General features: G+C 43.7%; 1 protein-coding gene across 1 annotated transcript in view; it reads left to right on the forward strand.

Moving 5' to 3' along the window:
• The window catches only part of syne2b (spectrin repeat containing, nuclear envelope 2b), a 128,228-nt gene that overhangs the window by 36,201 nt on the left and 75,258 nt on the right, over positions 1-16,769 (forward strand). The window contains exons 23-44 of the mRNA XM_078289618.1: positions 183-1,100; positions 1,195-1,556; positions 1,722-1,902; positions 1,986-2,798; positions 3,545-3,679; positions 4,034-4,159; positions 4,801-5,030; positions 5,728-5,806; positions 6,041-6,141; positions 6,404-6,524; positions 6,690-6,989; positions 7,355-7,950; positions 8,699-8,851; positions 9,902-10,052; positions 10,526-10,684; positions 11,446-11,613; positions 12,022-12,123; positions 12,597-12,797; positions 14,009-14,216; positions 14,602-14,714; positions 14,881-15,083; positions 16,074-16,181. Coding sequence (XP_078145744.1) covers positions 183-1,100; positions 1,195-1,556; positions 1,722-1,902; positions 1,986-2,798; positions 3,545-3,679; positions 4,034-4,159; positions 4,801-5,030; positions 5,728-5,806; positions 6,041-6,141; positions 6,404-6,524; positions 6,690-6,989; positions 7,355-7,950; positions 8,699-8,851; positions 9,902-10,052; positions 10,526-10,684; positions 11,446-11,613; positions 12,022-12,123; positions 12,597-12,797; positions 14,009-14,216; positions 14,602-14,714; positions 14,881-15,083; positions 16,074-16,181 — 5,528 coding nt within the window. The remainder of the gene's footprint in view (positions 1-182; positions 1,101-1,194; positions 1,557-1,721; positions 1,903-1,985; positions 2,799-3,544; positions 3,680-4,033; positions 4,160-4,800; positions 5,031-5,727; positions 5,807-6,040; positions 6,142-6,403; positions 6,525-6,689; positions 6,990-7,354; positions 7,951-8,698; positions 8,852-9,901; positions 10,053-10,525; positions 10,685-11,445; positions 11,614-12,021; positions 12,124-12,596; positions 12,798-14,008; positions 14,217-14,601; positions 14,715-14,880; positions 15,084-16,073; positions 16,182-16,769) is intronic.

The raw sequence follows: 16,769 nt of genomic DNA on the forward strand, positions 1-16,769 counted from the left end.
GAGCAGAACGACAACAAGCACAACAGAAACAACCAGAACAACCACAGCCTACTATGAGACAGGCAGAAGCACATTCAGCCACCAAGGCTAAAACCCAGACTATCACCATGGCTCAGCCTCAGCAGCAAACAAAGGCCCAAACTCAACCACAACCCCAAACTATGGTTCCCTCTCAATCTCAGCCAGTGACCCAAGCTCAAGTGCAAACCACAAGTCTGTCCCACACTACAATGCATAGTCAGCAGTCATTAGAGACCATGTCACATGCCAAGATGAGCCAAGGTCAATCACAGACACAGGCTCATCCACTGCCTCAGGGCCCCATGAAGACACAGTCATTCAGCCAGCCACAGCCCCAACTGCAGCTGCAGCCTCAAAGTCAGGCTCAGCCTCACACATGGTCCCCTGTCAGACCTCAGTCTCCTATGCAGCCACAGGGTCAGCTTCAGGCTCAAGCCCACATCCAAGCTATGGCCCAAGTACAGACATGGGCTCAAGTCAGATCTTCCTCCCCTATGCAGGCTCATGCCCAGGCCCAGCTGCAGGCTCAAATTCAGCCTCCTGTGCCATCCCATATTCAGCTCCGTAGTCATCCACAGTCATGGGCTCCAGTCAGGCCCCCTTCCCCTATGCCGACCCAGTCCCCCACACAGGCCCAGCCTCAAACCCATGTCCAACCTATGGCCCAGCCTCAAACTCATGCCCAACCGATGGACCAGCCTCAAACCCATGCCCAACCAATGGCCCAACCTCAAACTCACACTCAGCCCATGACTCAGCATCAAGCCCATGCCCTACCAATGACCCAGCCTCAAACCCATGCACAACTGATGGCCCAGCCTCAAACTCACACTCAGCCCATGACTCAGCATCAAACCCATGCCCAACCAATGGCCCAACCTCAAACCCATGCACAACTGATGGCCCAGCCTGAAACTCACACTCAGCCCATGACTCAGCATCAAACCCATGCCCTACCAATGACCCAGCCTCAAACCCATGCACAACTGATGGCCCAGCCTCAAACTCACACTCAGCCCATGACTCAGCATCAAACCCATGCCCTACCAATGACCCAGCCTCAAACCCATGCCCAACCAGTAGCCCAGCCTCAAACTCATGCCCAACATATGACTCTACATCAAACTCATGCCCAATCTATGGCTCAGCCTCACACCCATGCTCAATCTATAGTCCAACCTCAAACTCATGCTCAGTCAGTGGTCCAGCATCAAGGCCATATTGTCCAGGGCCAACTGCAGGCTTGGGCTCAAGTCAGAGCCTCATCCCCAATGCCAATCCAGCATCCCCAGGCTACAGTACAGCCTCATCTTTACCCCCAGGGTTACCCCCAGGCTCAGTCTTCACCCCAGCAGTGGGCCCCCAAACAAGAGCCACACAACCAGGCCCTCCCCCAGCAAAGGCATCCCCTTCCCCAAGCGTACACTCAGCATATGGGTCAAGTTCCACAAGCTCAGGCTTATCCAGCAGGTCAGGCTCCACCACAATGGGCCCCTGCTGGGCCCCAGCAAGGACCTCAGCAAGGACCTCAGCAAGCGCCCCCTGGGTATCCTCACATGGGGCCACCATACACTCAGTCTCAGATGAAGCCCCAAGCACAAACTCAGCCATGGGCTCAAACACAAGCCCAAATGAGGCCTCAGAGCCCCATGCAACAGCAGCAGCCTCAGATGAGACCTTATAATCTGGCTCATATGCAGACACAACAAGGCCAGGTTCAGCAACAGCCTTGGATTCAGGCACCGCCACAACTCCAGCCTCAGCCTCAGCCTCAGCCTCAGCCTCAGCCCCAGCAATATTCACATGCTCAACATCAGCCCCAAACTCAGCGTCACCCTCAGCCTATCCAAGCCCAAGCACCTTCTCAATCACAACCACAACGCCAGGTACATCCTCAGCTTCTTTCACAAGCCCAGCTCCAACCTCAGCTGCAGGCTCATTCCCAATCACACATTCAAGCACAGCCATCTGCCCAAGGAAAGCCCCAGCCCCAGTCTCAGCAGCCTCAGCCCAAGCCTCAGTTTCAGCAGCCACCACCACAACCCAAACCTCAGGCTCAGTCACCACCACAACCTGAGGCTCAGTCACCACCACAACCTGAGGCTCAGTCACCACCACAACCCAAGGCTCAGTCACCACCACAACCTGAGGCTCAATCACCACCACAGCCCAATGCTCAATCATCACCACAACCCAAGGCTCAATCACCACCACAGCCCAACGTTCAGTCACTGCCACAGCCTAAGGCTCAGTCAACACCGCAGCCCATGGCTCAGTCACCACCACAACCCAAACCTCAGGATCAATCACCACCACAACCCAAACCTCAGGCCCAGTCCCCACCACAACCCTTGGCTCAGTCACCACCACAACCCATGGCTCAGTCATCACCACAACCCATGGCTCAGTCCCCACCACAACCAAAACCTCAGGTCCAATCACCCCCACAACCCAGACCCCAGACCCAGCCACTTCCACAGTCAAAACCTCAACCCCAGTCACCTCCACAACCCAAACCTCAACAGCCCCAAGTCAAGCTCCTCTCCCAGCCCCATGTCCTGCCTCAGTCTCTGTCTGAGTCTCCAGAGCTTCGCATCAAACCTCAAGCCCTGGCCCAGGCGCCTCCCCAGGCCTACACAGAGGCTTATGCCAAGGCCCAGGCCCTGGCCAGGAATGGCTTTGAGGAGGCCAAGCACTGCCTACAGGAGCACATCCTGGAAGCCATCAACGTCTTCAAAGACAAATGTATATCAGCCGAGCAAGCATCGGTGAAAGAGGTAAACGTGATTATTGATCATCATTTCTGCAGTGTGATATTCGTCTCTAAAATAGTAACTTTCCAACTTTAAAGAAATAATCTGCAATATTTTCATATAACTAAGTATCTGTTTTGCTATTCTCTATCACTGATTGATATAACACAGTAGTGATTCAACCCATAGCCAGTTAATAAAAGCTTTTACATTTGCTGTTCTAAATTCCTGGTGTCTGGTAGGTCTTGCCCAGGAAAAGCAACAGCAGTTTCTTTGTAATAAATAGAAGAATTACCTGGGTAGTTAGCATGAGCAGCAATAACCACCATGGCTGAACAGACAAAGTGCCACCTATAGAAAAAGATGTCTGGCCACAGTACTGGCCACACTGTTTGATTGACAAGTAATCAGCAACAACAACACAGATCTTGTGGATTACCACTTAAAATTATTCATTTTCTCATCATTGTAGAATGATTGCAACTTACTCATCCAAACTTTGCTTAAGAGCTGAAGGAACCATAAAATCCATGTAAAGAAAAAGAAAGCATACACACAAGTCAAGAAGGCCATATAGACTAATAGCCCAGCAATAAATGTGAAAATTGTGTGACACTGTGACATCCTCAAAACGGGGAGATATTTCTCACAAAATATGCTTAAATAAACATACTCCTCCTCATGTTTCCAATTTCTCTTTCTAACTGAAATAAACTGTTTTACCCAGGAGCCAGTCTGCTCATTAAATCTGTGCCTGTCTCTTCTCCCAGGAGACTCTGAGGACCCTCGACCCAGAGTTACTGGAGGAGTTCCTGAGAGCGGCCGAGGGCATGGAGGCCTTCTGTACCCCCTTCCAGCTCCGAGACATGGAGTTCTTCACCCAGTCTGTCAGGACGCAGTGGGAGGTAGGGCACAATCTCACTGTGTGGGATTTTGATTTTAGAGATTTTAATTTCCGTTAATAAGGGAATGTTCACACCCGTTGCAAATAAATTTAATGAGACAAAAATGAACATATTTGAGCCTTCATCAGTGTTCTTTGGAATTTGAATGTGTCAGATATTTACATGTACATGTCTTGTAAAACATAAGTGTACTAAAACAGTGGTTGCTCAGCGTTTTGTACTTTCGTCAGTGTTTTTTTAAATTTGAATCAGCAATTTGATCGTGTCTTGTAAAGCGTTTCTGGACTAAACCTGTTAAGGCATCTTATGTTCTAACATGTCATGCTATTTTATTCGTTTCATTTTATCACCCAGGCCGTGAGAGCTGAGATTTCAGGCTTTTTGCAACAATTACGGTTTGCAGTAACAAGGAAAGACTTTAACACAGCTGCTCTGCAGTGTGAGAAGCGCTTAAGCTCCAGATTAGCAGGCAAAACACAGGTAGCCAAATTGCTCAAGCTAAACTCTTGACGGGTGTGCTTTGGTGGATGGGCAGGCAGCCAGCTTATCAGCTCTGCTTTTCTAACCTTTTTCCCCCTTCTCCTTTGTATGCCTTCATGGAGATTGTATCAAAGAGACTTGGTAAATGCAATCTTTCATTCTACCGTCTCAGTTGTTGAAATGTTGAAATTGTATACAATACAGTACAATATGATGCTTTGTATTGTCCTGAAGGTAATTTGGTTTACAAGGCCAGCACAGAAAACATAGTAAACATCATACACAATACAGTAAGCAACATATAAAACAAAATTAACAAGCTCAGATGAAATTCTATGTAATTATATGTAAAATGCAGTAAAACAGACATCACATAGCAAACTAAAGAAGAAAATATAATCTTTTTATTCTTTCTTTCTGTGGGCTGCTGCGGGGGTGGGTTGTGTGTTGCAGAATGTCTGGATTTGCACTGCCATTTAAAGTTTTTCTTTTCACCAAATGTGACAGGAACATGTATTATATGGTATTGGTAACGGTAATGGGTAAAATTCTGTCAAAAAAGAAACAGTTGTATAAAAAAAATCAGCTTTGAGTTGGCAGTATAAATCCTCTGGAAGTAAATGTATTTATAACCATGCCAGTGTGCTGACTGTCTCTGCTCTGTCAACATTAACCAGGCTTGCTTCTCGGCGGAGGGCAGCCTGGCCCAGGCAGGGCAGCACCTTGAGGCCCTGAAAGAGCTGTGTGACACCCTGAGTCCTGAGGACGCCCACCGCCTGGCCCAGGCTCAGCTCCGGGAGTGTGAGAAGAGGCTGGCCGCCATCCAGCGTCAGTTCAGTGGAGACCAAGACGCACCACCCCCTGTTTCTGGGTGAGGCACTGAGGGGAGATGTTACTAATTTAGTGTACTTTAATGGTTATGTAAATGCCTTGCATTTTAAAGCTGCACTACACAAGATTTGTAAGTAGAAATACACTCCCATCTTAATCGCAGTGCCTACAACAGAGAATCCCATCCCTACTTTTTGAGAGGCTGTAGATTTGCTGTAGATTGTCTAACTTAATTTCAGGTGTTGGTATGGACACTGGTGGACAATCTTCTCCGTGTGCAGGAAATTCAAGAACAAAATACAAAACTCTCTCCTAAACAGCAGTGAGCGAGCGCGCCGTCCAGAGAAAGCTAGACTCACCAATGATGTCTGAATTTGAGTATTTTTCCACATTACCATCCACTCAGAAGACAAAATTTAGAAGTGCACAGTTTACTGATGTCGTATTAGATCATTTCTGAGTAATGAAGTCCTCCAAACTTCCAAAAACTCAAACACTTATCTTCCAATGTCTCTTGGGGCCGCCAAAGTGGGAGGTTATCTTGTGCAGCTTTAATTACATTGTAAATGTAATGTAAAAGTAATCATTTTATTTACATTGTGTTTCATTGTGGAAGTACTAGTAGCTGCTTTTATTGGTAGATTTCACTTGTCATTCAAATAACTGTAGCATCAATTCACAATTCACCAGCAAAGTTAATTAAAGACGGGTAATAGTTGATAAAATATGTTTCCCAGGATCCCTGCTGACCTCAGTCAGGATCAGACACAAAAGGAGCCAATGAAAGCTGCTGACAAACCTCAAGTCTCCACTGAGGTATGACTTACTTCCCTGGAAACTATACATGCATTTACATTAGAGTAAACCTTTTTTATCCAGGGAAAGTTTGCTGAGCATGCTTGTTCTTCTTCCTGCATCCTGCTTCATATTCACACAGTTATACACATTCACACCAGTACAACCACTGTCTTCTGCTGCTGGCCACTGAGCAGCTCCACTGGATCAGTTTTAGATAACAGATATTGCATTATTACTCTTTTCGTCTGTCAGGTGTCCCAAGTGACCGTGAAGACAAGCACTGTGGAGAGGAGGGAGGTTGAAAAGCAGACATCTATAGAGGAAGATCTCACCAGAAAGGATGCTTCAGAAAGGTAGACTGAATTTACTTAAACTTAAAGTCAATCTAGTAACAAATCACTAGACAAATGATGTTCTAATTCAATGGTAATATTTTAATACAGTCAGCTTATCACACAAAATGTACTAGTTATATATATATACTTTATGGTGTTATTAGCACAGTCTAAAAAAATAAATAAAATGCAATAATATTGCACACATTATGTAGATTGCTCAAAACTGTTTAGAGGTCATTTTATTCAATGTTCATGTTTGTTTGTTTCAATTCCCCAGATATGATAATTGTAAGAGGACCTTGCAATCCCGACTGGCTAAAAATGAGCAGAGCATCCAAGATATTCCCTCTGACTCCGTCTCTCTTAAAGGCCTGCATACACGGCTGCAGGAAATACAGGTACAATGCGAGTTTGTCTGTAAATAATCAGAAACTAATGTGGAGGTTATGATTGTAATATTTTCTGGATTTGACATTTGGCTTTGTTTTTAATAACCTTTTCTCTAGCAATGTTAAAGTTGGCTTGGCAATAAAGAATCCTGAATGGAATTCCTTGTTTCCCAGTTCTTGAGACAGGAGACGGAGTCTCTGTGGTCTGACTATGCAAACCAGTGCTCCCAGCGTTCCCAGGTGACCGGGAGCACCGGTCTGGAGCAGGAGCGGGCGGAGCTGCAGGAGCAGTGGCGCGGCCAGCAGGTGGACCTGCAGAGGAGAGGCAGCTGCCTGGGTGCCGCCCTCCGACAGATCGACTCCACCGAGAACCACATGGTGGACTTCACCGACCGCCTGGACCGCTACCTCCGACAGCCCAAAGACATCACCGCCTTCACACTGGCCAACACCAACATCCTCACCGATATCAAGGTCTGACATCAGCGATGCAGTGTCTTTCTTTTGTTTTGAAAGAAAACAAAAACTCTGTGCACTTAGCTTGAGCAACTGAAGCATGAAAAAATGCACAAATTGCCCTTGCAACGCAGTCTTAGTGAATCTGGACCTGAGTCTAACTTGTCAAACAGAAATCTTCCCTCAAACCTGTGGATTTTCTACATCTTAGGTGTGCTGTCTCGTTTCACAAATTAGTTTCAGAAAAACCTTTCTTCTCTCTTGCCACCCAAGCTGGTTGGGAGTATTCATTGTTAAACCAGCTGTCAAATGTGCCAAACCTGTAGTCTTTGTTGAAAAACCTCAACATGTTTTCATTTATGCTTTCTCTCCCTTTGACACAGGAACTGGATGACAATATCCAGAGTGAGCTGGACCAGCTGTCCCGGCTGGACTCTGAATCCAGCGACCTGGGCCACAGAGACCGCTCCCCTCTGTCCCGCGAGGTGGAGACCCACAGAACCAGCCTGGACCAGCTCCGGCAGCAGGTCCGGAAGAGCGAGGCGGCCGCCCGCGCCCTCGACCGCTTCCTCATGTCCCTGCGCACCGTGGACCAAGACATCTCCGGGGTGCAGGGCGCCCCCTGTAGCGACGGCGCAGTGCTGCAGGACAGCCGCTCCAAGCTGGCTCTGATCAGGCAGAGCATCGACAGTCTGAGGGACAAGGCTCCCCAGCTGGACCTGCTCCTCCAGGGGGCCAGGCTGACGGTCACCAGGGACGGGGCCCCGGCCTCCTGCCTGGACATGGTGGCTGCGCTGGGGAGGAGGGTGGAGGAGGCCGACGGCGGGCTGGCCGGCCAGCAGCAGAGCGTCCAGAGGGAGACGGAGGGTAAATCCCTGGGCCTGAGGAAGAGGACGCTGCTGGGGGAGCTGAGGAAGCTGCAGGAGGCGGCCGAGAGGCAAGGCCTGAAGGAGCCCACCATGCCTGCTGTGCAGCAAAGGTGTGTGTGTGCTTATGATGAAGTTCTTATGCTTTACTTTTAACACAAATATTAATTAATTTTTCATGTTTGTATGTACTTAGCTTTGGGGATGGAAGTTTTCAGGTTGTTTTTTTAGGATTTTAACTTTTATTTAAGGTATTCTTCTAATGGGAGAATACAGATTCCATGCCTCTTACTTGATTTTTGTGTTCCTTATTACATCTCTGTATGATATTCAATAAAAATCATTCAATAGGTAGTTTTTCTCCTTCAGGAACATTCAAGTGCATTTGAAGAAACAGTACAGAAAACTGGAGTTATTGTTCTGCATGTAAACCCGAGATATCATTCAGAACATCTAGAGATTAACTTATATTTAATAATAATAATAATAATAAACTTCATTTCATTTTTCATTTTCTTTATTGCATTTTTTAAAACCAAAGTTACAAAGTGCTTCACAGCAAGGAACACGTGCAACGAATAAAACAAGTAGTGCAAACTAAAAACTGAAGGTGCTGTGAAAATAACATAGCAAAAAGATAAAAACACAAATAAATGACAATATATAAATCAAAATCTTACAGAAAATTTAAAATTCCATAATGATGAGGCATTTTGGCTAAAATCAGACTAGGATTAAAGGTAAGCTTTTCGATAAAAGTGTGTTTTGACAAGTGATTTAAAAGATGACACTGACTTAACTGACTTAACCTGCGTAAGTAAAGGCTGGATTCCTAAAATAAAAGTAAAATCCTGTATTTAGGCTCCGTGCCCTGGCAGACCTGGAGGCCCAGCTGCAGGCCCGGCGCTCGGAGCTCCACGGCCTCCGTGAGCTGCAAGGGAGGCAGGGAGGAGAAAACCTCCTGCAGGAGCTGGACACTCAGTGGGAGGAGACGCAGGGAGCCGTGGCTGACAGGTAGAGGAGGGAGGAGAGGAGTAAAGGTTCAATAAAAAAAATAAAATAAAAGGAATGAGGGATTACGTGGTGTGTATGTAGTGTGTGTGTTCACGTTCACACACTTTCTATGAAATAATGGGATGAAATAACAGTGAAGATATGTGTGTGTGTGTATGTGTGTATGCCCGAGTGTGCAAGTGTTGTGTATTCCATTATACAGAGAACTGTGAATGAATGAAATCATGGCCTAAATATAGCAAATAACTGATTTGAGTACTGAAGCTAAACTTGCAGTTGCTGGAGGTAAAATTAAGTATGTAGTAAAGTATGTTGTTACATATTTTAGACATATAGAGACATAGAGATCTCAATGTTGCATCTCTGCTTTCGCTCTCATATAGCCCAGGATCTATTTGGCAATGTGTAACCTAGTTGTAGACCAAGCAGTAAATACATTATTACACTTTATTACAATTCCTCCTTTTCTGAGATCTATTACCTCTTTCCGCTGCTTCAGGTCATCTTTATTTTCTTATCTTAAAACAACCTGTTTATGCTTTTAATTTGTGGGTACTTTCAATCTTCAGTTTATTTGTGCTACAAATAAACTGAAGACAAACAGCTTCAATTGCTCTTTATGCTGATGTAATTGATTTATTATCCGGGTCATTGTAACCAATTTTTGTTGTACAATAGCTGAGGTCTGGGGGTGTGGGCGGGAGAGGTTGAGTGAGCTGTCTGTATCTGTGTATTTGTAGTGTATGTTATGTAATGCTGTTTTGTTTCTGTTTGTATGTGTTTTATAATTTTGTATTTGTGTCTATAGGACCCCCTCGAAAATGAGATGCTACATCTCAAGGGGCTGTCCTTTCAATAAATTCAAATTTTTAAACAATGCATAAACAGGTGTAAATCTAAAAAAATATGCACAGAGATAAACAAGATAGTCTAAGACGTAGATGTTACTAAACTATCACTTTTAAAGCCTATGTAGCCTCATTTTAGCCTAGACATCTATAACCGTTTAGACGTCTTTTAAACATGGAGGTTATGTTCCCCCGGTTGCAGGCAGGAGCAGTGCAACGTCCTGATGGAGCTCCTGAAGAAGTTCCAGAGCTGCAGAAGCCACCTGAGCAACACCATGCAGAGGGCCGAGCAGACCATCAGTGAGCAGGCTTCCTACATGGGCAAGGACAACCTGCAGAGGCTTATAGCCAAGGTGAATGGACAAACGTTCATATATTTAAACCCTCTTTAAAATGACTCCGTTTGCATCTAAAGTTTACCTCTGTACACTAAAAGATAGTTTACACATACAGACACAGTACACATACAGTATTAAATCAAAGCATATTTTAACTCATTTCATACAACAGTGTAATCCAAAGTGCTTTACAATTATGATTAAAACAGTTCAAGATCATGAATACCTCCAACAACATAAACAAGATAACCATCATCATAAAGGAACACAAGAGCAGGAGAAGTAACATTTAAAGTATGATTTATATAGAAAAACGAGGAACATATTCAAAAGTAGCAGTATAAAAGTGTGTTTTAAGTTTACCGTACACACACACGCACACAGAAAGTTGATTGGACCACTAGATGGCAGACACATTCTTGAATAGGATTAGCACTCTCCCTGTGTGTTTAAGCGTACTGTTTGTTCACATGTGTGTGTCTGTCCAGGTCCACGACATAAAGGAGGACCTGAGCGGTCTTGGGGAGCGAATGGAAGAGATCCGAGGCGTTTGCAGACAGCTGCAGTCCCACCTGAAGAAGATCCCAGACTGCAGCGAGGCTCCGTTCGAGGCGGAGGCCGACGCGCTGGTGGACCGCTGGCTGGATGTAAGGATCTGTGGGGGGGAAGGAGAGACAGGAGGGACTGGATGCAGCAGAGTGTGTTTATCAGTCCATACAGACCTGTTTGCTTATCTTGTACATCAAGGGTAGGAGATAGACTATAGAAGGATTTCATAACCCTTGAGACAATTTTGATATGGACTGTACCAAAGGGGTGCAAGTCAAGCAAGTTGGAGTTTCAGTTCTACAAACATTTCTCAGAGGCATGGTCTTGGAGGCAGAAATAATCTCATTGGTTGATTTTCCTTAGTGGGCGGAGCCAAAGAACCACAGCTCAGAGCAGAAGTTAGCCAACTGGCAAAGAGTCTGAATATATCTACAAATTATGAATTCTAATTACTTTGTTTTTCATTAATTCATGACCATACCATTCATGATTGAAGGTCAGCAGCTAGCTAACTAGCTAACCTAGATAACTTAGTATGGCTAAATTGCATCTTTTCAGTTAGTATCAAGAGGGTTGGGCTTCATAACATTATCTCTCTTACCTCGTGCCTTTTCCACTAGGCCTCAGTCTAACATTATTTAGCCAGAAAAACTGTTGTTCTTTGGCTCCACCCATTGAATTTTAACTCAACCAATGAGATTTTCTCTGCTTCCAGAGCAGCTTTGCCTCAGAGAAATTAAACTTCAATCTGCATAAATCAGTATAAAGAAGGTAGTCCTAATGTTTCCAGCCCTGGTTAGAACAATAAAGTTTCCGCTGAACTGGATTGAACTGGACATTGCTTCTGTTGGTGCGGCAGGTGACGGAGAAGACAGACGCACACATGGATAACCTGCAGGTGGGGCTGGAGCTGTGGGAGAAGCAGCTGATGCTGGGGGGAGAGGTGGACGGCTGGGCCGGGGCCAAACTGGCTCTGTTCGCAGAGAGCCATCCCTTCCACAGCGAGCAACAAGTACTGGCCATGAGGGTAAGTTTCCATGAATGCAGAATTCACAGTGCATCACAGGCAGCCTGAGCAACCTCCCACAAGGGGCTTATTAAAAATGAATTAAAAAAAAAAGAGTTGGCAGGAGTAGGAAAGTTGATTGTGTCTTTATCATTCAACCTTTCAGTCTGCAAGTCTTTTTCAAGATACAAGTATAAGGCCTAGGATTCTATGCATCAAAAACGTGATGGATGGAAGGAAAATATTTTAGCCTCCTTTAACGATCTCCAAACACAAACCTGAGTAGAAACGTACCTGCCAAGGACTTGTGGGCTAATTCTATCCCTGATCTTTCAATGTTCAATTTCTATATGTGAACTAATCTTTTACGCGTAGAAGTTTAGATTTTTTCTGTTAAACGCTAGACTTTTGCTCTCCATGTTTTTTTAGGATGAGATCCATGACTATGAGGAGAACATAGAGCGTTTCCATAAGAAGTCTGTAGAGATCCAGGAGATGCTGCAGAGCCAGGAGGCTCCGCTGGAGCTGCAGGTGAGTGGAAAAATGATTTTATCCCTTTTGCTATTAGTTTTATCAATACATATTTATTATGAGTGATCCACATTCAATACACACTGCCTACCGTCTGTATTATTATTATTATAGTGTATGTGTCCTTCGTACAGTGTTTTATGATTACTGCTGTAGCTGTGAAGCAGATTGCCTCTTAGTGATAATAAAGATTTACTCTACTCTACTGTACACTACTCTGTTCTACTCTACGCTGCTGTACTGTACTCTACATTACTCTACTTTGCTGTCCTCTACTCTCCTCTACTCTGCTCGGCTCGGCCTGATGAACTTTACTGAGTTTGAACTGAACTTTCCTCTCATCTCCTCTCCTCTCCTCTCCTCTCCTCTCCTCTACCTTTCCTCTCCTCTGCTTTTCCCTACTCTGTTCTGCTCCACTCTAATCTACTGTTTTCCACTCTCCTCTCATCTCGTCTCTGCTCCTCCACCCTCAGGTGATGGAGACCCAGCTGAGGAAGAGGATGGAGCAGGTGAAGGAGCTGTTCACTGACAGCACAGACGTCTTTGAGGAGCTGATAGCTGTGAAGAAACACCTGGCAGAGAAGATGGAGGACTGCCGGTCGGCGATAGAGAACATCCAGTCTTCCCTCAGCAAGGTGACGGTTTCAGATCCTCAGGCCAACGCCCAGATACAGGTAAACAACTTAACTCTGCTTAAAGATAGATAGATACTGTGGATAGATAAATGTCAAAATCAGAGCAGAACATAATGTAACAGAACAGCAGGTAAAGGAATGTAATGGATGAGAATGGAACAGAACAGAACAGAGCAGAACAGAATGTAACAGAAGAGAATCTAACAGAACAGAATGTAACAGAAGAGAACAGAATGTAACAGAAGAGAACAGAACAGAACAGAACAAAAGAGAATGTAACAGAACGTAATGTAACAGAACAGAATGTAACAGAACAGAATGTAACAGAACAGAATGTAACAGAAGAGAGCAGAATGTAACGTAATGGAATAGAACAGAACAGAACAGAACAAAAGAGAATGTAACAGAACAGAATGTAACAGAACAGAATGTAACAGAACAGAATGTAACAGAAGAGAACAGAATGTAATGTAATGGAACAGAACAGAACAAAAGAGAATGTAACAGAACGTAATGTAACAGAACAGAATGTAACAGAAGAGAGCAGAATGTAACGTAATGGAATAGAACAGAACAGAACAGAACAAAAGAGAATGTAACAGAACAGAATGTAACAGAACAGAATGTAACAGAAGAGAACAGAATGTAATGTAATGGAACAGAACAGAACAAAAGAGAATGTAACAGAACGTAATGCAACAGAACACAATGTAACAGAAGAGAACATAACAGAACAGAACAGAACAAAAGAGAATGTAACAGAACATAATGTAACAGAACAGAATGTAACAGAACACAATGTAACAGAAGAGAACAGAATGTAACGTAATGGAACAGAACAGAACAGAACAAAAGAGAATGTAACAGAACGTAATGTAACAGAACAGAATGTAACAGAACGTAATGTAACAGAACAGAATGTAACAGAACACAATGTAACAGAACAGAATGTAACGTAATGGAACAGAACAGAACAAAAGAGAATGTAACAGAACGTAATGCAACAGAACACAATGTAACAGAAGAGAACATAACAGAACAGAACAGAACGTAATGGAACAGAACAGAGCAAAGCAGAAGTAGAGAAGTAATAGAACATAATGGAACAGAGTAGGGCAGAACAGAACGTAACAGAACTGAACAGAATGTAACAGAACAGAACAAACTTCTCCTCAACAAGGTGGAAAATGGTCTCCACCTTCCGTTGTTACTACAATAGCCACCATGTTCCCTGCTTTACATGTCATCAGGATCTGTGTGAGGAGCTGGAGGCCCAGGAGGAGCAGGCGGAGGCGGTGCTGAAGGAGGTGGGCCTGGTCTCCAGCGTGGCCAGTCCTCGGGTCCTGGAGGCTCTGTCCGCAGACTGCAGCAGGCTGAAGGAGGCCGTGTCCCACACCAAGGACATGATCCACCTGAAGAGACAGGAGAGGGAGAAGGGCCTGGTCAGCGTTATCCAAGGTTAGGTCTGATGATGTGTTGGTCTCTCCCTCCTTCCCTTCTCTTCAGGGCTTTTTCTATGGTGTTCCTGCTTCAGTAGATAATATATGGTGAAGAGTGAGAGGAAATATGAGGGACAGAGAGGGTGATATGCAACAAACATCATGAGTCTGACTTGAAACTAACAAAAAAAAAAGTTATATAAGTAAGAAGTTTAAAGTTCTAAAGTAAAAGTTATATTTTTGTGAAAACGTATCTTTAACTAGGAATCATCACACCTTAGCTATGAAGAAGAAAACGATACGTTATTGCCATGAATGCTCTGTAGGACTGGACAGAATCTATACATGTTATCTTACTTGTTGATATTTTATTGCAGTACTAATATTTCTTCATATTCCCTCAGATGAAAGCCAGTTATTTGAGCAGTGGTTCCAGGACTTGCAGCTGTCGGTCAACGAGTGCTTTGAAAACCCAGAGAGCAGAACAGACGTGGAAACATCTCTGCAAAGACTGGCTGTGAGTTATTGGATGGATGGATGGAGGGATGGATGGATGGATGGGTAGATGGATGGAGTGGTTGATTTCCTACTTCCAGCTTCCCATCCTGTTCCAGACCTGATTGTGATATGATTTAAAACTTAGCTAAGATGGGTCCTCAAACGGTTTGTCCCCTGTCCACCAGGGTTTCTTGGCATCCAAGGACGGAGAGAGGCGTCTGGACCAGCTGAGAGATCAGCTGGAGAGAGGCAGAGAGCAGGTCCCTGCCCAGCAGCTGGCCCAGCTGGCCGACTGGCTGAAGGAGCAGCAGGAGGAGGTGGCCACCTTCAGAACCCACTGCCTCAACAGGCAGAAACAGATGGAGTCTGTCCTCAGCACCCTGAACAGGTAGATGCTAGCCTGGTTTCCTTAACAGGGCCGAACAAGGCTAACCAGGGATTATGCACTTCTACTTGTACTACACCTTTAAAAAGTCCATCTTAAGTAATTTAGTCTCATATTCAGCCTTCAGATCTAATTTTTCTTAAACCAAGAGAAAAATTCTGCCAGTGAGGAGAGATAACTCCACTTGTTTCCAATGCAGTTTCACTTGTTTCAGGAATAGTGTCAGTCTGTTGAAACTACGGCTGAACAATTAATCGAAATTTTATCGAAATCGCAATATGGCCTACTGCAATTTTCAAATCGCAGGAGGCGCAATATTTGTTAAAGGCGAAATGTGTGTCAAAATACCATTTTAAATGAAATATTGTCGTGCTGCAGAGATGTCCTGGCCTACACATCATATTCTACAGACTTAAGAAAACATCTTTGTTTGGTACAGATCCCCGCAAAAATCACACCATAATCATTTTAATACGTTTTTCAATGAAAATGAAAATAATGATGTAAAAATTATCATTCCCCCGAATATCGCAAATCATATCGCAATTGCAATATCAGTCAAAATAATCGCAATTAGATATTTTTTCAAAATCGTTCAGCCCTAGTTGAAACCAGTCAGAATAAGGCAGATCACTGCACTGCTATCAAGAAAATGACTCTTGATTCTACAAAATTCTTGAAACAAGTTGATTTGCATTGGAAACAAGTGAAATTGTCTAACGCCATTGGCAGGTTTTTTCACTTATTTAAAGAAAATTACGATTTTATGACTCAATAATAGACTAAATGACTTGACTGATTTTTTGCAGTGCAACAATTCAGTGAAAATTCAGTCACATTTTTCCACTTTACCTGTGTATATAAACGGCTAAGATTGCCCAAAAACAAAATCTAAGCTAATGATGCAGTGTCATAAGATTTCACATTTTCACAGAAAATCACATTGAAATGAAAACTGTGACTGTAATGTTTCTTGTGTCTTCTGTTCTCCAGTCTGCAGGAGCAACACGATGGCTTCCGTGAGTGGCTGCAGACCAAGGAAAAACAGTCTGTGGAATCAGACCAAGTCAAACATTTTCTCAAAGATCTTCGCGATGAGAGGTAATACATCCAAGACTGAAAATATTCCAGCTCACATACAGTACAACACCATTTATTGTCATGAGTGAAACATACACAACAGTGTTACTGTATGTGAGTGTGCACATCATACAAAATTCTAAACAACACATTCACTTTCACAACATTCATGGTTAATATACTCAGTGACCTGGTGTTGATACATATTTAAGGTAAGCAATTCATTGCCAAAAGTAGAACATAAGGCTTAGAAATGTTAATCCACAGAAAAAAAAAATAGATTTCTAAAGTAAAAGTATCAATACCATAATGGAAAAACACTTCATTAAAAGTAAAAGTTCTGCATTCAAAAGTTTACATAAGTAAAAGTATAGAAGTATTAGCAGTAAAATGTACTTAAGTATCAAAAGTAAAAGTCCTCATTCTTTCAGAGAGTTAAATTATTGAAGCATTAACCTGTAAGAAGTATTTTAATGTTGTCGGTCTAACTGCTCCATATACTGTTGGGGAGTTTAAACTCTAACAATGCAACATATTTTATGAGCTTATCGTATGTTTTGCATGTAAAACCTTATTCTGCAAAGTAACTAGTAACTCCAGCTGTCAGAT

This window comes from Centroberyx gerrardi, chromosome 17, assembly GCF_048128805.1.
Source record: "Centroberyx gerrardi isolate f3 chromosome 17, fCenGer3.hap1.cur.20231027, whole genome shotgun sequence".
Taxonomy (NCBI): domain Eukaryota; kingdom Metazoa; phylum Chordata; class Actinopteri; order Beryciformes; family Berycidae; genus Centroberyx; species Centroberyx gerrardi.